Source organism: Gopherus evgoodei, chromosome 4, assembly GCF_007399415.2.
Source record: "Gopherus evgoodei ecotype Sinaloan lineage chromosome 4, rGopEvg1_v1.p, whole genome shotgun sequence".
Classification (NCBI taxonomy): Eukaryota; Metazoa; Chordata; order Testudines; family Testudinidae; genus Gopherus; species Gopherus evgoodei.
The window spans coordinates 43,899,417-43,923,309 of NC_044325.1; the positions used below are offsets into that span (position 1 = coordinate 43,899,417).

The 23,893-nt window shown below is 45.9% G+C and overlaps 1 protein-coding gene across 1 annotated transcript in view; it reads left to right on the top strand.

The window, feature by feature from the left end:
* ANGEL1 (angel homolog 1) overlaps positions 1 to 23,893 on the top strand; it is a 304,691-nt gene that overhangs the window by 202,731 nt on the left and 78,067 nt on the right. Inside the window, exon 2 of the mRNA XM_030559059.1 lies at positions 23,155 to 23,257. Within this exon, the coding sequence (XP_030414919.1) occupies positions 23,221 to 23,257 (37 nt within the window). The 5' untranslated portion in view covers positions 23,155 to 23,220. The remainder of the gene's footprint in view (positions 1 to 23,154; positions 23,258 to 23,893) is intronic.

Below are 23,893 nucleotides of genomic sequence, written 5' to 3' on the forward strand. Positions count from 1 at the left end.
TTCATCCCACCACTTCTATTACTCCCCAATCCCACTTTAACTGACCTGAACAATTTCTCTCCTTCTTGGGTGTTTACATCCCTCAAATACTTCAGCTATCCTTGTTCTCTGCTCCATAACTGATATTTAACCAAGTAAGATATACTTAGGTCTTTAGATCTCTCCACATCAGATTTAGATTAGGCATGACACTTGTCTTCTTACTTCTCTGTTCTACACCATGAACATCAATGACTCCACATAAACAAATACATAGCTAACAGTTAATAATAAAATTAATAAATCCAGTGCCTAATCTTTTTGTTTCTCTTCTCTGATTTCCTTGTGGAGCATAGCATTTGGCGGGAGGGGTAGCTCATTGGTTTCAGCATTGGCCTGCTAAACCCAGAGTTGAATTCAATCCCTCAGGGGGCCACTTAGGGATCTAGTAGTTGGTCCTGCTAGTGAAGGCAGGGGATTGGACCCAATGACCTTTCACGATCCCTTCCAGTTCTATGAGATAGGTATATCTCCACATATTTATAGAGTTCAGAATCAGACACTGCAAAATTAAGTTTAGGGAGTTTATCAGTTTCCTGTGGATGTGAGATGAATCTGCCAAAACGAGTTCTCTCAGGAGATTTAGGCCACAAGGAAGGGACACTATGGGTCAAGCTTTTTTGCTCCTCAGAAAAAGAGGTTTGCATCTGAGTAGTTTCTTTTCTCACTAGAGAACAGACACGGTAGCTGGTCTTCCCACAAAGGTCTTTTAAGTATTCAGTATGGACACCACCACCCACAAATCCAATCACATTCAAATCAACAGCAAAATAATTCTCTCTGTCCCATGAGGTCTGTGATATGGATCAGCTTCCTGAAGGAAGTGATAGAAACCACATTGTGCAAAGCTCTGGAGAATATACATTAGGAGACCATCCAGCACTGACTCCCAAGGGGATGGACTAAATAGAATTTTTCCAGTTTCAACTTCTAGGATTCCCTGTGAATTGTGGAGAATTGAGAACAACACACTACAGACACACAGGTTTTCCTGATTACTTACATGTGCAAACTTAGAAGCTACATTTGAGTCCTAATTAGGCTCTAAATTACACTGACAGTGTGCCTACATGTGCAGTTATGGCCTGGCCCACACAGTACTCACATGTAGGAGCAAATTAGTGCTCTCTTAAACATAATTTTTCTCTAAAAACCTCTGCCATAACAGTGGCTAAATCCTACTCTCTTTATCAACCAAGAATGCTTTTACACCACCTCAGAAATTTGCTTTTTATGCTATGAGGAACTGGTAATGTATGGTCAGGGACCACAGGTCTCAAACCTGGGCCCATAGGGCTCTTAAGAACTGCTACCCACTAACAATTGCTAGGGCAGAAACTGAACCTAAACAGAGAACTGCAGTTCTGGAACCTGATTGGCAGAATGCTGGGGTTTCAGATTGGTCCATAGCTTCTATATAAACCCAGCACAAGACAGGAACAAGAAGTTGTCTATGTAACATGGATTCACCTTGCACTCAACTGTGTGCATTGTGCTTCCCGCACCCCAGGCTTGATATCCTTGTATCCCAAACTGACCTGATTCTGGTCATCGATCTGTGATTCTGCTTCTGATCTCCTGGTAACCTGACCCTGCCTGCCTCCTGACTCTCGGGTTGCCCTATGACCTGTCTCGGACTCTGATCTCCCAGTATCTGACCTGGCCTGACTCTTGCTTTAACTCCTAGATCAGACCACCCATGTCATTTAGGCCCCAGGAGGGGTCCTGATGCCAGCAGAGTGGATCTGGCTAACCCTTCAGGAGCACCACATGCATTCAAGTGGGCCACCCACCTTCAGGCGGACAACTAAGCCCTGCAGGCCTGTGTCATCCAGCTGATTTCAGAGAACCAGCTATGGCAGGAACAAATCATGCAGTTGTGTACCACAATCCACACACAGCTTATGCAGCCCTGTTCCCTGATACAACTGCTGGACTGCTTTGATGGTAATTGCCAGTGATTCTGGGGTTTCATAAACCAGTGTTGCCTCCTGTTCATGATGTACTCTCAGTCTTCTACTACTGATCATGCAAAGGTAAGCCTGGCCATCAGCCTGCTCTCTAGGGAAGCATTAAACTGTGCCTCCCCGCTCTTGGAATTCGACAGCCCAGTTCTATTGAACTGGGACCCATATTGGTATTATTTGACAACCCACACTGAACTAACTTGAACAGCGGAGGCTGCCCTAAGGAAGCTTCAGTGGGGGCAGGGCACTGTAGCTTCCTATGCTGAGCAATTCTGCCTCACAGCCAATACAGACTGGAATGAAGCAGCACAGGTGGGCCATTTATGATGGGGCCTCCAAGAAGAAATTAAAGACAAACTATGCTGGGTACAGATTCCCTTGAGCCTGGATACCCTCATGAATCTTGCCATCTATATGGACAACTGGTCACAGGAGTGAAGAGAGTTAAAAATGGGGTCTGTCAACTCTCCAATCTAGGTACTGTGACCTTTTCACCACTGCTTCCCACCGAGCCAGTGCAGGTGGATGCGGGCCGTCAATGGCTCACTCCACAGAAAAGAAGTGACAAAGCCAACACCATCTCTGTTTCTACTGCAGTGAGTTGGGTCTCTCCATCTCTGCCTGCCCTGTATGAACTTCAAGGAACCTGGGAAAAGAGCTCCACCACACTTTGGTCTTGATGAAACACATCCAAAGCTCTGCCCAAGGGCTCCCCATTTGCAGGTGCTGGGCCAGTTGCACATACCTGGGGCATCCCTGCAAAATCTCATCCTACCAGCCCTCATTGACTTACATGCACCTGATATCTTCATAGATGCAGCAGCAGCCCAAATCCAGCAGATACCTTTGCGATGCAAGGTCATTCCTGATCTTGTAGAGAGTCTTGGCAGTTCCCCTTTATCTTCTGGTCCAGTAACAGAGGAAAAAACTCCCCTGGAGGCTGTGATTCAGGGGTACTGAGAAGTGTTACGGTTTGATGTGATCCATTCTCCACACTTTCCCCAATCCTTGGTATCTCTCGGCTGACCCTCCACAATTTGGTGGCAAGCACAGGAAATCTGTTTTCTATCAGAGTTTTGTCTCCAGGCTGCGCCAGCATCCAAACCTTGAGAGACTCAGGTGGGATTGACCATCCAGGCAGAACCTTCGGTGACGGGTTGGTTCACAGAAACCCCCTTGGGAGCTGCCACCCGATGTGTCAAGACTACTTCTACCCCTGCCTTCTCTTCCAGCTCGGGGCCCCAGCACCCTGTCCTGCCGAGCCAGACACTCCCGTCTGCTCCAGCAAAGACCAAGGGTCTGAATTACTTGCCTCAAAGCTGCAGGTTTACCTGAAAGCAGCTCACAGAAGTGTTCCTGTCTTTAACACTCAGATGCCCAACTCCCAATGGGGCCTAAACCCAAATACATCCGTTTTACCCTGTATAAAGCTTATACAGGGTAAACTCATAAATTGTTCACTCTCTATAACACTGATAGGGAGATATGCACAGTTGTTTGCTCCCCCAGGTATTAATAAATACTCTGAGTTAATTAATAAGTAAAAAGTGATTTAATTAAATACAGAAAGTAGGATTTAAGTGGTTCCAAGTAGTAATAGACAGAACAAAGTAAATCACCATGCAAAATAAAATAAAATGTGCAAATCTATGTCTAATCAAACTGAATACAGATAATCTCACCCTCAGAGATGTTTCGGTAAGTTTTTTTCCTCAGACTGGACACCTTCCAGGCCTGGGCACAATTATTTCTCCTGGTATAGCTCTTGTTCCAGCTCAGGTGGTAGCTAGAGGATTCTTCATGATGGTTCTTCACCTCCCTTTGTTCTGTTCCAGCCCTTTATATATCTTTTGCATAAGGCGGGAATCCTTTGTCCCTCTCTCGGTTCCCACCCCCTCCTTCTCAATGGAAAGACACCAGGTTAAAGACAGATTCCAGTTCAGGTGACATGATCACATGTCACTGCAAGACTTCATTGCCCATTTGTCACCACACACATATTCAGGAAGACTTACAGGTAAACACAGCCATCTGCAGACAATTGTCCTGGTTAATGGGAGTGATCAAGATTCTAAACCACCATTAATGGCCCACACTTAGCATAATTACAATAGGCCCTCAGAATTATATTTCACATTTCTAGTTTCAGATACAAGAGTGATACATTTATACAAATGGGATGATCACACTCAGTAGATTATAAGCTTTGTAATGATACTTAACAAGAGACCTTTTGCATGAAGCATATTCCAGTTACATTATATTAACTCATTAGCATATTTTTATAAACCCAGATAGACTACAAAGTCACACCTTCCATTTCAGTTACAGCCTGAGCTCCCTTTGAAATACCAAGACCACACTAGTGTTTAAAAAAAGAAGAATGAGGAAACTCTACCTCTGCCTGGGACTTTGACTTCCCAATAGAGCTGAAGCCTGGAGCCAAAATACCATTCGGACCAGTTTATGCCATATCAGAACCTGAACTGGCTGTGGTCTGAGAATACCTCCAGGAGAATTGTATCAGAGGGGTAGTCATGGCTTGCCAATTACAAAACCAGTTTCTCCTCCCTTGGCTTTCACACCTCAACTGCTAGAACAGGGCCTCATCCTCCCTGATTTAACTACCTCATTATCTCTAGCTTGCCTGCATATATATACCTGCCCCTGGAAATTTCCACTACATGCATCTGACGAAGTGGGTATTCACCCATGAAATCTCATGCTCCAAAACATCTGTTAGTCTATAAGGTGCCACAGGATTCTTTGCTGCTTTTCCCGGAGAATTATCCACAAGTCAACCTTGCCTGCTGGCGCACCAGTCCTGCACCTCCACACAGACAGGCCTGCTCGCAAGCTGGACTTCCTGTTTCTTGGCCCTTTTAAGACATTACTACAGGTTAATCCAGTCACTTTTGAACACTAACTACTCTGCTCTCTAAAGCTGCACCTGGTGTTTCATGTATCACTTTTGAAACCCTACACAGAAAACCCTTTCCCTTACTGGACCCAGCCACCTCCCCCTCTGGTACAAGTACAGGGTCATGAAGAATGTGTAGATCATAAGATCTTGGACTCCAAACATAAATGTGACAGGCTCTGGTATCTTGTGGACTGGGAGGAATATGGTCCTAAGGAATACATCTGGAAGCCTGCGGAAAATATACGCACTCCCACATTTGTGTGGGTATTCCATAAAATCACCCCAAAAAGCCTGGTCACACACTGCCTGGAGGACACCCCATTGAGAAGGGGTGATGTCAGGACTGCACGTCTCAAACTCAGGTCTACAAGACTCTTTGGCCAACCTGCTAACAGTTGCTAGGACAGAAGCTGAACCCTGACAGATTACTCCAGTCCTGGAACCTGACTGGCAGAATGCTGGGTGTCCTGATTGGATCACAGATTCTATATAAACCCAGTACAGGAATAGGAAGTTGTCTATGCAACTGGGATCCACCTTGCTCTGGACTGTGTGCCTTGTGCTTCCTGCTCCTGCTTCCATTGCTTGACATCCTGGTATCCTGACCTAGCCTAACTCTGGTTATTGATCCGTGGTTCTGTTCTCAAGTTTGTCGCCTGCTTCTGATCTCCTGGTAACCTGACCCTGCCTGCCTCCTGACACTCGATTCTTGGGTTGCCCTCTGGTCTCTCTTGGACTCTCACCTCCTGGTATCTGACCCAGCCCCGACTCCTGCTTTGGCCACTAGGTCAGAGTATGCATGTCCCGGTCATGACACATATGGGTCACAGGTCACCCACATCCAAGATGCCCTCTGCAGAGAGCAGAAAAACTACAGACTGAATTCCATGCCCTCTCCTCCAGATTTCAGCATATTCATTAAGTAAGACATCTTAGAGGTGATGTAAGAAGATAGTCATCACGTGTGATTCAGGACCATGTCACAGTGGCTGATAAAAGATGCCTGGGGGCACCAAGTGCTGCTGATGAAAGAAACTGTTAACACCACCTTTGAAGAGGGAAACCTACAATCCACCCTAAACCATGCCATAATTCAGCCAATTCTGAAGAAGCTTTCTCTAGACCTGTCAGATCTTACAAACAACCACTTGGTGTCAACCTTCCTATATATAAGCAAAATAACAGAGAAACAAATTAAGAACTGCTTCCAAACACACCTATCCATCACCAAAAATCTGGACACTCCTCAGTAGACTTAAGTGCACAAAGTTAAGCATGTGCTTAAGTATTTAGGGAAACTGTGGACTTAGAGAAGTACTTCTACTCTAAGTTCTGATTAAATAACTATTTCTTGGGGTAGTTTCCTTTTAAATAGCCCTGGCTAGAATTATTAATATTTATTAGTTATATTACAGAGTTTTCTAGAGGCCTGAGTCAGAATTGGGGTGTATTGTATTAGGTACTGTACAAATGTATACGGAAAGATAGTCCTGGCCCCAAAGAGTTTACAACCTAAGAAACAGAGATATCAGCTAGGTTATATAATTAGTTAATCTAATTTAGAATGTCATGACTTTAGGGAAGGGAACATGTCTTCGTTTATGACTTGTACAGCACCAAGCACAATAATGACACTAAATAAAGAAGTAATAGTTCTGCAGAGGCAGATGAAGGTTAGAGAGGAAGCTAGTAGGGCATAGCTGCACCTGCTGCTGGCAAGTTTCCTATCACAGCCAGTCTGAGAGGCAGAGATGTGATGCTTGCCGTTCATGTGTGCTTTCCAGATTCCTGTCATCTAAAGTTGCAGCCACTTAGCCATCACTCTGAGTGGCATGTGTCACAGGGACAGTGAAGATAAAACTGAAGTGTGTGCACTAGAGCTTGCAATAACACAGGAGCAGCAATAACATCTGAAAAAACTGCATTCCAGAATCAAAAAAATATGGATCTGAATCAATTTCAAATGGCCACTCAGTGTGTGACTTATAGTCTTTCCAAATCAGCAGTCACAACTGCCATAATCAGGTACAATACAATATAAAAGAAGCAGAAGAAATCCCTCTTGTCTTGCTTTCTGTCTCTCTCGCACACACACAGATAGTCATCTCACACACAGAGAGAAGCAGATTACATAGATATAGGGATACAGTATATCTGCACACAGAGCCACATGCACTGAAATATTTACCCACAGTTGTGTGTGAACAGAAATACTAATACATACATGCACAGATGCACGACTCATTCATGCACAGAGATACATAAGTACATACATACACAGACTTATATTCATTCACACATGTACAGTCTCTCTCTCTCAGCACTGACACCTACATAAACACACAGATCCATACAGACACAAACACATCAATGCTAAGACACTCATAAACACACACAAAGAGATACTCACACACATAGAGAAACTTTGAAGCCTCTTGTGAATTTCCAGCTTTCAGTTCTATTTTTCTCTCCTTGTTTCCTAAGAACCCAGCCACAACTTCATGGCTGCAACTGTCACTAACTCATATTCCCAGGGAGTCATGTGAGAGGCACAAGTCCTAGCTGTCAAGGAGCAGCAAGCCAGAGGCTTTGCTATTTTGACAACCTCTTTCGAACTCAGATTGTGCACAGTCACAAGTACTGGGACTTTCAGGGCTTTTACTATGGAGTAGAGGTTTTGGGCAGGTGGAAGTTGTGCTTCCTACAGCCAAAGAAGTAGATATTGGTATTAAAGTATGAACAATCTGAATCCCAAATAACTAGAGTGTCTAAAGTGAGACTCCAAAATCCATATTTATACCTCTAAATAGAAGTAGCTTCACTTTCAAAGTGCTGAACACCCACAGCTACCATTGGCTTAGGGAGAGCTACAAAAGGGTAATATACCTGTTATATGATGAGGGTCATTATTCGCTGACTCCAGAGGCTACTGTAAAAATGGTCAGAAAATTTACTCTGTAAAAATGCTCCTGTGTTCCTGTCTTACTCAACACACAGTAACTGTTCCATGTGTGTCTCCAAGTCACACTTGCTGCCTTTACTGACCCAAACAACTGCTAACTCTGAAGTAAGGTGTTGAGGCCTATATATCCGTCTTTCCGTGATTTTGCCTAGGATCGATGTCAGGTTAACCAGCCGAGTATTTCAGTTCATTCCATGTGCCCTTTTTAAATATTGGCACAATGTTTGATTTTTTCCAGTTCTCCGGAACTTCCCAGTGTTCCAAGATTTGTTAAAAATCAACATTAGTGATTCAGAGAGCTCCTTGGTCAATTCTTTTAATACTCATGGGTGCAAGCCATTCTGCTGATAAATACCCACCATTCCTGAAAGTGCCCATGGTAAATAAACATTTTTACTCAAATGATTAGGCCATGTTGGCTCCAAATATGTCATTATCTGTGCTCCTCATGATTTGCATCCCAGCACCTGCTAATTTTATCCCATAAATTATCTCAGACACATCAAAAATTATCCTATCTAAGATATCTATTGCCAGACACCTTATGGCATGTCTACACTGCAAAGAAATACCTGCAGCATCAAATCTCAGAGCCCTGGGAAGTTGTCTTGGTTTCAGACTGCATGGATAAAAATAGCGGTGTAGATGTTCAGTAAACATGAAGTCAGGTTGGAAGCAAGTAGCCATGTGGCTGGAGCAATCCACAGGGTTTAATGAAGTTCCATCGGTTAACCTGAAGTCAGCATCACACTGCGAATGGAACACTTTCCTGCTGCAGCTGTTGTCCCCATAACAAACTCCATAGCCTGCTACAACATGTCATCTCATAGCAGCATCTCATCATGTGGCAGGAGACAAGCACAATGAGTGGCCATGCTATCCAACTGAACTTTACCCTCATTGTCTCTCCTCATCATAGGTAAGAAATACGAAGGGATGGAAATACCCCAAACTGCCATTTCCCACCTCAACATGTCAGCCCTTAATGGCCATTAGGACTTGGAAACAAAAGTCTCCCCAAGGGGCTGCCCTGCTGTTGCATCCAGAGTGTAAGCACTGAAGAATATTCTGTGTTTGTACGGCACACTAGGGCCTGTGTCTGGGGCTCCTTGGTGCTACGTATTAGATGTAATTAATAATAATCATACTGCTTTGTTCTTTGACCTCTAGGCTTCCCTAGGAGCCAAGCGGTCAGGCCTTGTTCAGGCTATTCCACTTGTTCCCTACTCGTAGACCAACTCCAAACTGTGTAGTGAGGCTGTTTTCAGTCTGTCTGCTGGCTTAGTCTCTGCATTACAACTCTGGAACCTGCCATCAGACTGTGTAGTCTCAGTGTTCCTTGGAGCTATTTCTAGGGCATTTAGTCAGCTACTTTTGGCTTGCTTCATCCTCTAGAGATTAATACTCTACCTTCCCTATCTATCGTGGATGCTCTTCTCTTGGCCACAAAACCTTTTCAGCAGTGGGCCCGCCTTCACAATACCTATGCTCTCCACACTCCTATACCACAATACTGTCTTGCTGCACCAGGACCTGTTTCCAAGGCAGATCCATATATATATTCCCCCTAGGGCTGTTGATTAATTGCAGTTAACTCACGCGATTAACTACAAAAAATTAATCACGATTAAAAAAAGTAATCACTATTAATCCATGATATTTGTTTCCTCTGAGATTCCCTACTTGAACCTCCTGAGAAGTTCTGGCTGGCCCTTCAGAGAAGTTCCAGGTCTCTAGTCAGTCCCCTTGATAGCCCCAATTCACATCAACTTCATGAGAGTGTAAGGAGTAGGAACTGGGAGGAACAAATAACCTCAGAACCACCATATGGGGGAATCAGGACAGTCAAGAGATTAAAAAAATTAATCGCGATTAATCGTGCTGTTAAACAATAATAGAATACCATTTATTTAAATATTTTTGGGTGCTTGTACATTTTCAAATATATTGATTTCAATTATAACAGAATACAAAGTGTACAGTGCTCACTTTATATTTATTTTTATTACAAACATTTGCACTGTAAAAACCAAAAGAAATAGTATTTTTCAACTCACATAATACAAGTACTGTAGTGCAGTCTCTTTATCATGAAAGTTGAACTTACAAATGTAGAATTATGTACAAAAAGTAACTGCATTCACAAATAAAACAATGTAAAACTTTAGAGTCTACAAGTCCACTCAGTCCTATTTCTTGTTCAGCCAATTGCTCAGACAAACACGTTTGTTTACATTTGCAGGAGATAATGCCACCTGCTTCTGGTTCACAATGGCACCTGAAAGTGAGAACAGGTGTTCACATGGCACTATTGCAGTCAGCGTCGCAAGATATTTACATGCCAGATGCACTAAAGATTGATATGTCCCTTCATGCTTCCATCCAGCATTCCAGAGGGTATTTGTGTATAATTTCTGGATGCACTACCATGGGAAGCAGTTTATCTAGTCCTGGAAATGTCAGTGGGCCGATACTAGGAGGGATATGGTACAAAAGCTATAAGATGCCTCAGATGCCAGTGCAGGAACAAGACAAAAAGGAGGATTAACCTGGTCACCTGGGAGGTCTCTACCCCCAGCTCAGAGCTCTTCTGTTGCCCGAGGATGAGACACGGGCTGGTGTATCAGGTAACTACATAGGATATTTTTCCTGCGGAGGTATGACATCATGCCTGGCAGCCTCCCAAGGCACCATATCCAATTACCTGAGTCATCAACAAAGAGAAATTGTCAAGGGATTGTCTCTGAATTCGGCCCCAGTAAACACAAGAGCAGAAAAGGCAAAGAGAAATGACTGACAGCAGAGGAGGGCACACATACACACAGACAGAACACAAGAATTAGAAGAGATACAGGAAGCCCAGATAGATGCAGATATTGGGAAAAACACTGATTTGCTCTTTTCACACGTACATGCTTTTGTCCACACAATCTCACACATGTCTGTTCACACTCCTACACGTGTATGCTCACAAACACCTATTTTCACATAGCGCAAAATATATACTCTATCATATGCACACACAAATACACTATAGCAGACATGCACAAACATCAATGCAAACTGAAATCACACACTTGGATGCGTATAACACAGCACCAACACATAAACATGTATGCACCCCAGCACAATGATGATAATATATGTATAACAACTGCTTAATCACATAGTAGCTGTTCTTGTTTACAACATAATGAGGAACCAAAAACATTGAACCAAATTATTCCCTCCACCTTCAGTGTCAGAGGAGACAAAACACTATGGAATCGAGACAGGGGTATCATTCCACCTAGCTACACAATAACCCTCCTGTGGGCATGGAGATCTCTGTGTAAGGAGGAGAGAATGAGTATGGGAGGGGGGTGGGCTGCAGGGAATAAGCATGGTGACCCTACCAGCCCCCTGTGGATTTTATAGCAGAGATATTACTGACTGAATCACTGTGGTGATTAACTTTGGTGCACTACCCTCATCCTATGGAACCTCTCATGAGGAGAGTCCAGGGGTATCAGCCAGTGGGAGAGAGGCAGTGCTAAGGTACAGAAACTCCACATAGACATCGATGGTCTTTGGCAAATCCCCTAAAACTATGATATAGGGGGGCAGGGGAAACCTCCTGCCTATTCCAGGTGTGTATATATGAGAGTAAAGTCCCTACTCCAGTAGAACAACACGGAGGAAACCCTATGACGGGAATTTCATAGAGTTCCCAGTCTTCCACATAAGGATTGATCTGGGCTACAGGACAATGGCAGGTCTATTGCTTTTTTGTATGCAGTGTAAACAAATCTTCATTGGAGACCAGACTGAGACCCTTTTCTCTTATGACTCAGCCTGGATTTTAACCTGGGTCTCTACCGCATTTACTTTGTCTTCCTGCCTTTGCAGCGTCAGTTTTCAAAGGCTGAAAAATAGACATTCTTAGCCCTAACCATTCTCTGTCTTGGATTATGCTACCTTTGCAGCTGCAATGTGTTCCTTTCCTGGAAGAACTTGCAAGGAGCACAAGGTTCTTCTGAAGCTGGCATGTGCAACGTTGTTTTCAAAGCCAGGCCTCTGGAGGGTTCCGATAATTACTTCCCCAGAATTCAGTTCTATATCTGAAATTCCCCCAGCACATTGGAGAAATAAAGGTCTGTACTGCCTCATCTGCCAGGCACTGAAGTGACAGCTATAAATAATGCTATGATATAAAGGCCATCATTGGCATAAACAAACAGATGCACACAAAGTCTTTCTGTCTCTCTGCCACACACACATACATACCATTTCACATGCACATGTAGCATAAACGTTTACGTTCACACAAAGAAACAGATATGCACACATAGTCACCACATATAGGAATACAAAGAATTCCACCCCTGGCCCCAAATCACCCACATGCACACACACATCTAGCTGCATGCACATTCAGACCCACACTCCCAGAATTACATTCACAGGTCAATACAGACAGACAAAAACATACACACAAAATTTACAGAGACCGAAACACCCATTCCATAGACAATAGAAATACACACCCATACATAAGCATTGCACTCACACAAAAGCTATTAAGATGTAGATCTGACTTCATTAATCAGTGCTATTTTACAGACCTTATTCCCTGGCTTTCATGGGATATTTAGATGATAAATGAGGCCATTTTGAAACTGGCAAAATGCCACTTCCTCAGAGTGTACTACAGAATGAAATTATGAAATTCTTACATAATATGTAGACCATGCAAGGTGAGGTATAGGCCAGAGTGGACATATGTCTGTGTGACTAAATGTCAGGTTCAGTCTGAGCATATGCATGCATACTGTGTGTGTATCAGCCCCTGAGATCATCTGGGATGCTTGAACTGATTTATCTATCAGGAGGACAGAACACTTAACTCTAGAACTCACTACCTTCCCAGTCTGGGAAATCCTGAAATTGATAAGCTTTGTATTAGGCCCTGAAGGTTATGTGGGTCAGTGAGTTTTCTAGTAATAAAGATATGCTGTCAGCCTGCATGTCTTTTGCTTTATGAATGTAAATGCCAAAGAAATTTAGGAGAAAATCATTATACAAGTATAGTTATCTAACCACACATGTGATGGTGCTATCCCACGATTAAGTGTAGAGCCACATGATAAATTAATTTAACATGTTTGACTTCCTCACCTGCATTCTGCCTACTATAGTTTGGTCACTCAAAAATTATTATTAATGAGTCTGCACCAGAACTACCTCTAACATTTCAAACCACTGAGTAGCTTTGAGCAGGTACTATTTTTTTTTAATTAACATGACAGAGCAATGCTTCTTTGTTTCCACCCAGATATGGAACTTTCCTCTGAACATTACCCTGGCTCAAGGTCCAGATTAGGTAAGATTCAGTCTAGAATCACTAGCAGTTTTAAAATCTGAGGTCTCAGCTCTGCAGAGCTGGAAACAGGGCTTTTATCCCATTGGAAAGCAATCAGTCAACCATTGATGATAGCCAAGGAGAGCTGGTTTTATTTTATGCATTTAATTAACTAAATTTTTAAAAACCTTTTCAGATAATCACCTTCAAGATGTGCAATACCTGACCTATGTAAGTGGCAGTTATCACTGTTCCCATTGTCTATTCTCCCCCATTCCTCTTGTGGTGTTTGTCACACTCACCTGTTGCTTCTTGTTTCAAATTACACTGTAAGCACTTTAGGGCAGGAACTGGGTTTTCCTGTGTGTGTGCAGAGTGCACAGATCCTGATGTGGACACATGGGTGCTGCTATAATAATACAAATTATATACTTAAATCAGAAAATGGAGATTCCCAGTGAAACACAAACTACTTTGATTCCAACTTGGAATGTACCAATACATTGAACATCCAAGTCAAGACATGTTTATGTATTGAAAGGCTATTTTAGCTCATTTTTAGATGTTTAAATATTTTTTTTGTACTGCCCCTCCAAAGATTTTGCAGTTAGGCTCATGATACTAAAGCATTTATGTAGCTTTACAAATAGACATATAACGTGTTTTGAAGCACCTGGAAACATTTCTAAAATAGCTTATCTTTAACATGTGTATCAGAGACAGAATACTTGATAATGTATTGTGATATAAAGATGTTACCAGCACTTTTTTTGGATGATCTGAATGACTCATTGACAAGGGCAGTGTGTGTGAATGTATTTGTATAATAACCTGCAATTGTCAAAAGCAAAACTTGCAACATGTTTGTGAGTAATCCACTGTTCAGTGTATGTTACATATCCCCCCAATGCCCAATCCACAGAGAACACAAGTTTGTTATAGCTCCAGCCACAGTGCTTGAAGGTTAATTCAGCTATTGAGGTTCATATATTTAGCTTTGGAACATGGTTCAATCCCTTGTGTTGGGCAAGATGGTGGCTGTTGCATAAACAAAGCTTTGTCAGGGATTCAAAGGCCTCAGATACTTGGGGACGAGCTTCCTCTGTCCAGAGGAAGTATGTAACTCATTGGTCAATGTGTGTTCCACTCTGTGCACAATCCACAGAGGATACTGGTTTGATTATTTTTGAGCACCTGCTTCTTTAGCTCAGGCTATCTAGATTTATGCTTTTTATTCTGGAGATCACCAGTTCAATCTCTAGTGCAGATCAAGATGGTGGCTGTTACATGTGACTACACATATATACCTATTTATGTAGAGGTTTAGGCCTGGGGTACAGTTATAACCTGTATGTACATATGCAGAGCCTGATTTATGCTTCAGTGAATATATCAGTATGTAAATTGCCTTAAGTTTTTTACTATCTGTATCCAGTAAGGAGTGAAATTTCACAGCTGAATGCCCTGAAAATGGTGTATTATAGACATAGGCGGCAGGTATGTATAATTTTTGCTGGTGCCCAAAATGGTGGTGCCTGCCCCGCCCCCCCCCCACTGTCGCCCTGTAAGCCAATATAAAATGAAGCTACAGTGCGTCAGCACCACAAGATTACAGGGGTCAATTAAAAGTGTAAAGTCAGAAGCAGCACTTGCCTGCTTCAGTATACGGTATTATATTTTGTTGCACTTGTTGTGAAAAAGTGGGAATGTTCTTAATGTTTTCTCTGAATACTGTGTGGGTGCCTCAGTTTCCCCTGCAAGGTGCCAATTGAAGGTGCTGGGGACAAAGAGATCAGAAGAGATCCAGAAGAGACACAAAAGCAAGAGGAGGGAATGTCAGTTTGGAGCTGGCTGGGGAAATAGGGAGAGGCCCAGAACTTGGGTCTAGGCTCCCCACCCTCCAAGATGGACCTGACTGAGGGGTCCTGTTTTCTGTACCTACAAGCTTTGTTTTAGACTGTGATCCTGTCGTCTAATATACCTTCTGTTTTACTGGCTGCCTGAGAGTCACGTCTGACTGCAGAGTTGGGGTGCAGGGACGTCTGGTTGCCCCAGGACCTGCCTGGGCACACTCGCTGCGGAAAGTGCACAGTGTGGAAGGGCATGCTGAATGCTCTGAGGTCAGACCCAGGAAGGTGTAAGCATCTTGCCCTGCAGACAGTATGCTCACAGAGAGGACGCTCCCCCAGAGTCCTGACTGGCTTTGTATGGAGTAGTTCCAAAGCATCCCAGCATCCTCTTCCACAGCATGCGCTTCCCGGAAGTCCAAACAGACACTGACATGCTCTCCTCTGGCCTTTGTCTCTTTTCCAGGCATTAGGAGGCCCCCTGATCTCTTTGTTCACCAACACCTTCAGTTGGCACCTTGCAGGAGAGCAGCCCAGGCCATCAGTTGCCCGAAGATAGGGTTTCGGCCATTCTCTGTGCAGATGGCATCGCACTGGCACTCTAGGGCTCTACAACAATCACACACCCTTATCCCACCATCTAGATCCTTGAGAAATGCGTAGGGGAAACTGAGGCACCCACACAGTAGTCAGAGAAAACATTAAGAACATTCCCACTTTGTAACACCTGTATACTTTAAAGGGTGTAAAATAATCAAGTATTGTGCTAAACACAATGATACTCCAAACTGACCACCAAATTTAAGTTGCATGTTTTCCCCTCAAGTGAGGGCTCTGGGATGGGGCTGGGGATGAGGGGTTCACACTGCAGCAGGGTCCTCAGGGTTGGGGTGCTGGGGGCGCAGGCTCAGGGGTGGGGCAGGGCTGGGGATAAGGAACTTGGGATGCAGACAGGCTGCCCCAGGGCTAGGGCCAGAGAGGACTCTCCCCCCTCCTTACTGGCAGAAGCAAGCTCCAGGGGAGGGACCCCTCCTCCCCCCCACCCGCAGCACACTCACTCTGCACCACAGTCATTGCATATGCTCCTAGGGACTCTCTCAGCTCCAGAAAGCCCACTCGCCTCCCCTATGATGGGTACCAGGCAGGGGGTTGCCATCATGTGTGGCCTCCCAACCCCTGCTGCTGCCACTGGGTGCCGGGGGGGGGGCCGGGGGAGAGAGCTCCCAAGCATGTGTGTGCCTTCTTCCCCCTCCTCTCTCCCTCTTCCCCTCCCCTGGTGCTCCAAGAGGCTGCCTGCCACTGATCTCTATAGCCTTAGGCAAAAGCAGCACAAACAAAAGAGAGAGATACTGGCTGTTTTCTTTCAGGCAGGGAAGCTCCAAGGCAAGGCAGGGGCAGAGGAGAAACCCAGCTCCAACTATTGGTGGACCACAGCCCCTAGCCTTGAATGTTCCTGGTGCTTGAGCATCTTGAGCCCATATAAGCTGCTGCCCCTGATCATAGAATATCAGGGTGGGAAGGAACCTCAGGAGGTCATCTAGTCTAGCCTCCTGCTCAAAGCAAGACCAATCCCCAGACAGATTTTTGCCCCAGATCCCTAAATGGCCCCCCTCAAGGACTGAGCTCACAGCCCTCAGTTTAGCAGGCCAATGCTCAAACCACTAAGCTATCTGTTATATCAAAAAAGGGTCTGGAGTGTCTAACTGGCACTTCTGCTATGAAGTTAGTGGGACAGGAGAAACAATAACAGAGCCATGATCCTCCAGGAACTCTGCCCTGGACCAGCAATGACCAAAACAGGCTCCCCCTCCCCCACTTTTTGGAAAAAGGCTGAGCTAGCAGAGGAGGCTCTTTGTAGAGGGTTTTGGGACTCTCACTGTGTCTAGAATGCTAGTGATCTATTTTTGCAGTTTAGATTATGTAAAAACATGCACCAGCATATGGATTTGCAGCATTACCAGAAATGTGGATCATAAAGCTGTGTGTAGATTGCAGAGCTGGAGCAGAAAATATATAGATAAGAGTTTCCTTTCTGCTTTACACAATCTCCCCTTCTCCTTGCCTATGCCATCCCATCTCCCTCATCTTTTGGATGGTCCTCAGCTGTGCAGAATTCCAGACATGTGGAACTCCCATAAGAAAGTGTCATTTTTGTGTTAAAGATGCATATTGAATTTGACAAACAATGATTTATGACAGGGCAACCGGCACAGGGTGCACTAAGGAATCTCAGCTCCTCGTCACAGCCTGGGGATCTGTTGCATTCCAGTCTCATCTTCTCAGTGCCTCTCGCTCTCACTAGAGCTCTGAGCAGATCAGACTTGACAGATGCAGAGAATTTATCTCTTAGCAGAGAGAGAGAGAAACGGCAAGACAGACAATGCAGGCAGAGTGGGGGAGGTTACTGCAAAGAATTTCTCTCTCTGATCCTTGGCTGGATCAATCTTAATATATTAAATTAATTTTAACTACGCAGGAGACCTAGTGCAACAAAGCAGGGTTGCTCTCCAGCTTGCAAAGGGTCCACTGCCACACCCACAATTTCTTTTATAGTTTTATTTCTCAGACATAGGCAAAAGAAACAAAGTTCTTCAGCTCACCCTGTGCTACAATCCCCAGGGAATTTTTCCTTTTACCTCTCAGGCTCTCGCTGTGCCCTGCCCCCCACAGGGGATACTGGCAGTCCTGCAACCCTTATTTCCTGCAGCTTCCCAGCTCTGACTCACCTAAGGGCTGGTCTACACTACGGGGGGGAATCGATCTTAGATACGCAACTTCAGCTACGTGAATAACGTAGCTGAAGTCAAATATCTAAGATCGGATTACTCACCCGTCCGCGGCTCCCCCTGTCGATTCCGCAACTCCGTTGGGGTTGGTGGAGTTCCGGAATCGATATAAGCACGCTCGGGGATCGATATATCGCGTCTAGATGAGACGTGATATATCGATCCCCGAGCAATCGATTTTAACCCGCTGATGCGGCGGATAGTCTAGACGTAGCCTAAGTCTCTCTCTGTCACTGGGTCTCTTCCTCCTTGCCCAGATGACCCAAATCTGGGTCAGCTGATGCAGCACAGATGCACTAGCCACTGCACCCTAAGCCCAAGCTCTGACTCGGGTTTGAGACCAAGCCCCCTGCAGTTCACTGAGTCTGAGTCAGGTCAGCAAGCACTCAGGATGCAGTCCTAGGACCCTGCTAGGGACTTGAATCATAGCCCAAGTCACACTATGACTCAAGCCCAAGCTCTGTCATTTTGCAATGTGAATGCAGCTCAAACTGCAGACCTGAGTCAGAACGTCTGTGTAGTGCAGTACAGATGAGTTAGCATGGCTGTGTGTCCCGAATCCAGCCATTGTAAGCCTAGGTTTACAATGCAGTGTGGACGCTCAAGTGCAGGCTTGGAAACACTGAGTCTACAAGCCTGGGTCCCTGGATCTGGCTTTACAAAGCCATGTAGCCATACCCTTAAAGGGCTAGTGTCATCTGGGGACACTTCAATTTGAATCCAGTTCCTCAAATGTTCTGCATTGCCACTAGGATGTTCTGGGTTCAGTTCTCAGGCCTTGTTTCCTGTTCTCTGGGCCAGTGTAGGGATGGATGTATGCCATGAGTTGACCTGGAGATCTTGTGATTAATACACTGTACTTCCATGTAGGAGGCCTCAGTTCAGTTTCCCAGTCCAGTCTTCCCCCAGACTGGCAGGGGCCAGGAACACCGTGGAGGCAGCATGCTAAGCCCCTGGAATGGGGAAGGTGCACCCTCTGCTCTCTGACTAACCCAGTAAGAGATACTGTTTGGCTCTCCTCATCAGAAGAAAAGGTTGGCACAACAGAGAGACCGAGTCAGAGGGGTTTGAAGCAGGGAGTGAAACTGCTAGCATATTTGTTTCCTGTGCCCCAAAGCAGGCCACTGCCTTCAGGAGGTGGTAAGGGAGTATTTTGTATTTTCATAAATTGCTAGTGGCCTGTCCCCACTCAGCCTCCTTCCCCAAGGCTCCCCTACTCACGCCTCTCTGGTCCCTTCCCTGAGGGGCCACCCATGCCTCTCTTCTCCCTTCCCTGAGAGCCCCCCCACTGCTCGCACCTCTCTCCACCTCTTCCCTGAGGGGCTTGGCTGCCTGTGCCTCTGTCTATCTGAGGGCGAAGAGGTCTGAGTGGTGGTCAGGAGGAGGAGTATGGGGAAAGTGGCGGAGGAATGTGAGAGGCAGGTGGGCAGGGCCACGAGGGCAACCGGGGCAGGAAGAGGGGTAGCGTGGGTGGGACCATGGGGGGAGAGCGAGACACGGGAGTGGGACCACGGGTGCCCTTACAGCGGTGGTGCTCCAAAGGCAGCAGGCCAGTAGTGCACCTCCATGGGCCACTTGGGAGGACTACCTCCATAGTGTAGCTTGCAGTCAGCACTGAGGGATTGTTGGGCTGTGATCCAGATGCAGCCAGAAAAAGGGACAGTGTAGGCTTTGTAGAATTAGGAAATTCTGGATTCTCTTGCGAGGAAACTGAAGGAGGAAGAGAGGCATGGCTGAGCTACTGCCTGTGAGCAGCACATGGTCACTAGGCTCACTCTCCAGAGGCCTCCATTCCCCACATGTAGCCCTACCTCCAACTTAAGTAAGCTGCTAGCTATCCTAGGTCCTCTCTTCCAAGGGGTCTGTTTTTGCAGTTTTTGGTCAATTTAATATATATTAATGTTTAAAAAGAAGCAACTCAATCCTGCCCTTTAGCCTCACCCTGCTCTTTCATTCTTGCCACCCTTGGCCCTCCCCTCACCCCAGCTGTGAGTGTGCACCTCTTGTCTGCAACACTCCCACTGCTGCAGCACTGGGACCCATACACAACCCTGTCAATATACCTCAGGCTTGCCCTGTGGCCCTGGCCCCACACATCTCAATCAGTGCTCCCCTACTTGGGCCCTGTAGTTCCTGCCATTCCAGTTCTGCCTCCCCAAAAAACCCTGTTGATGCACCTCAGTCTCGCTCTGCAGCACCCGCCACTTGGCCTTCACCTGTAAGCATTCCAAGACCATAAGCCTGACATACGGCATGGGCTGGTTCATCCAGAAATATGGAGTCCTAAACTTGCTTGAGATGCATAGTGATTTTTGGTGAAAATATTGTGGAGTCCATCTTACACATGTGAGGCACAGACAGAGAGCAAGTGAGCCTTGGGGAATTTCTGAGGGGACAGACCCAGCATGTACCAAACCATTGCTGTGAGGACAGCACATGACGTGCAAAAGTTGGGAAGGGTCTGGAGGGAGACACTCCTCTGTTGGTAGGAATGCCAGCATGGGAGTGGGCTGTGGAGCACATGGCTCCTGCAGATGGAACTCATTAGCCTGGAATGTCTGTGATGTGGTCTGGAGCAGTGTACACAAGAGCCATGAATAATCCAGCACTTTTAAAGAAGGGCTGGAGAGGATCCCCTGCCTTCCTCCCGCTCTTTTCCTCTCTCTCCCTCCTTTCACCTCCTATTGTTCCCCTCCCTTGATTCCCCCATATTATTAAAGTAATTTCTTTATTTCACACATTAGTAAGTGAAGTTGTTTCTGTCCGCTCCTCCCCCCACCCACAATGTAATTGATGGAGCAGGGAAATGGCTGGGATCAAAGAGAGGCCTTGTCTAAGCTCACATATTACCTCTAAGTTAAATTCAGCCCTCGGGTAGGTGGACACAAATCTCATCTACTCCATAAGTATAGCAGTCTACACAGGCACCAGTGTCCACATCTGTTCCCTTCTAAGTGGCCCTGCCAGCACTTGAGACCCCAATCCTGGCTTTTTTGTCCTACTAGCTGATTCAGGAGGAGAAAATGGGACACCAACACTGAACTGGGACTCCTAGACTAGGCCAGGGGATAGTTTTCCTTCTCTAAAAAGGACTCCAATATTCTACATCAGTGGTCTCCAACCTTTTTACGCACAAGATTACTTTTTGAATTTAAGTCCAACTCAGGATCTACCCTGCACCTTCCCTGAGGCCCCACCCCTTCCCCGAAGCCCTGCCCTGCTCACTCCTCCCCCGTCCCTCTGTCGCTTGCTCTCCCCCATCCTCACTCACTGGTCTGGGGCAGGGAGGGTTTGGGAGAGGGCGTGAGCTCTGGGCTGGGGCTGAGGGGTTTGGAGTGTGGGAGGGGACTCTGAGCTGAGCCTGGGGCAGGGGATTGGGGTGCAGAAGGGGGTGAAGGGTGCAAGCTGTGGGAGGGAGTTTGGGTGCAGGAGGGGGCTCCAGGCTGGGGCAGAGTGTTGGAGTTTAGAAGAGGGTGCGGGCTTTGGGAGGGAATTTGGGTGCAGGAGGGGGCTCTGGGCTGGGCAGAGTGTTGGGGTGCAGGAGGGGGTATGAGGTGCTGTCTCTGGGAGGGAATTTGGGTGCAGGAGGGGGTTCCGGGCTGGGTAGGGGGTTGGGGTGCCGGAGCGGGTATGGGGTGCTGGCTCCAGGAGGGGGAATAGGGATGAGGGTTGGGGTGCAGGAGGGGTGCAGGCTCCCGCCAGGCAGCACTTACCTTGGTCGGCTCCCAGTCAGTGGCTGGGGTTGTATGTTGTGGGACACGTGGCTGCACACACTGGTCCTGTCTGCAAGCACCACCCATGCACCTCCCATTGGCCGGGAACAGGAAACTGCGGCCAATCGGAGATGTGGGGACAGTGCTTGCAGGCAGGAGCAGTACACGGAGACCCTGCCCCCGCCCCCAACGGCTGCAGGAGCATGCTGGACACTTCTGGGGGTAGCATGGGGCCGGGGCAAGCAGGCAGCCTTAGCCCTGCTGCACCGCCGGACTTTTAGTGGTAGGAGATCGCAATCGACTGTCAGAGGGTCCAGGATCAACCAATCGATCGCGATCTAACGGTTGGTGACCACTGTTCTAGATTATAATCTAAAACACAAAAGTGATAATGAAGCAGTCTGTCCCTTATTACTGTAGAATATTGTATTACCTTTCACTTTGTCTAAACACGAAGAGCAGAGTAAGAAGGAGTAATGGGACTAATGGGAGGCTCTTCCACAGAGATTGTGGTGCGATGGAAATCTCCTTTACCTACCATGTCCCCACAATGTAGCCTCACTGACAACACTGTATGTTACTCCCCATTAGCGACTCCAGTTTCCAGAGAACAAAATCAAAATATATGTTTTTATAAAATTTTCATCCCAGTGATCCCAAAACACTTTACAAACTATATATACAGAGATCCCTTTACCCATTACTGAAATTATTGTTTCTGGGGAGGAAGAGGGAACCTGTTTAATAGTGCACATCAGCACTATCCAGCAGTTTAATTCAGGTAGTGAAGGGGAGCACTGTATCCAACTGAAACTATATGGGGAATTAAGGGAGGCAGAAAGGAAATGATTGAGCTGGAATTTGGATTGCACACCTGAATTAACACCCCAATTCTTGAAAAGCGCTGTAGGGGATCGTTAAGGATGGGGAGAGGACCATGGTTTCTGTTCCTTTAAAAAAGATGGCACATCCAACAGTACAGTGCTGCCTAATGCAGGTGCATTGGGTTCAGTATTCACCACTTCACCTCTTCCTGCAGAACCTGGGCCTAGAATTTCCAATACAAGTATCATCCTGGCCTGACCCTGCTTAGCTTGTGAGCTGTGATGTGATCACAGTCCAAGGCAAACTGGCTGCAGAGCAGAAGGCCTAACTGTATAATTTCCACTTCTGTAGTGTTTTAAATAGTTTCTCATAGACTCATAGACTCTAGGACTGGAAGGGACCTCAAGAGGTCATCGAGTCCAGTCCCCTGCCCTCATGGCAGGACCAAATACTGTCTAGACCATCCCTAATAGACATTTATCTAACCTACTCTTAAATATCTCCAGAGATGGAGATTCCACAACTTCCCTAGGCAATCTATTCCAGTGTTTAACTACCCTGACAGTTAGGAACTTTTTCCTAATGTCCAACCTAAATCTCCCTTGCTGCAGTTTAAGCCCATTGCTTCTTGTTCTATCATTGGAGGCTAAGGTGAACAAGTTTTCTCCCTCCTCCTGATGACACCCTGAATTGTTCTGAATTGTTCCACTTCAGCCAGTCATTGAGGACTATCCCTTTCCTTTCTCCACAGGGGAAGAGAGCTCTAGTCCTTTGCAATGAGGGCTTGTGCTGTCCCCCCTGGGTCTCTGTTGTTGGGATGGATGTCGCCTCTGCAGGACAGTGGATGGGCTATGGTAAGTGCCTGTCGTGACATGTCGCAGGACACTGCACAGCTGGGTGGCAAAATGGCTTTTGACAGAATATAATATGAACAACAATACCTCAGAAAGCAGATGTCAGGAGGAATAAGCCCTGGCTAGTAGAATCGGTGCATGGTTTAGACAGCAGCCTAATGTCTCTTCCTAAACCCCTCCATGAGGGTGTCTCTGCTAATAGAGCTTCTTCCTGTCAACAGCCCTTCTCAGTTTTTTGAGCAGTAATGAAGCAAAACTGCTTTGGGGAGGAAACACATAGAAGGAAATGGGCAACACTCCAGAGGAGGAGACCTATCCCAATAGAAGAGAGAGAAGTTTGGAGTGCACATAACCAAGAGGGCCATATGGTAACCCAGAAACATAGCTCTTCTAGAAAAAACAGAGCCTAGTCTTTGCTGAGGGCAGTTTGCTCTGTTCATTTTGTAAATCTCTGGGCTATTGCAGAGGCAAGGAGCCAAAAATAGTCTTGTATAATTCCAGTTTACTCCACTGACTTCAATTAATGTGTCCCCTATACACCATGGATCAATCTGGGCCACAAACAGGATGTGGGTTTAAAAAGGGTCTGAGTAATTTTCTGATCAGTAATAATATTTGCAGTTCTGCCTGGGAAGA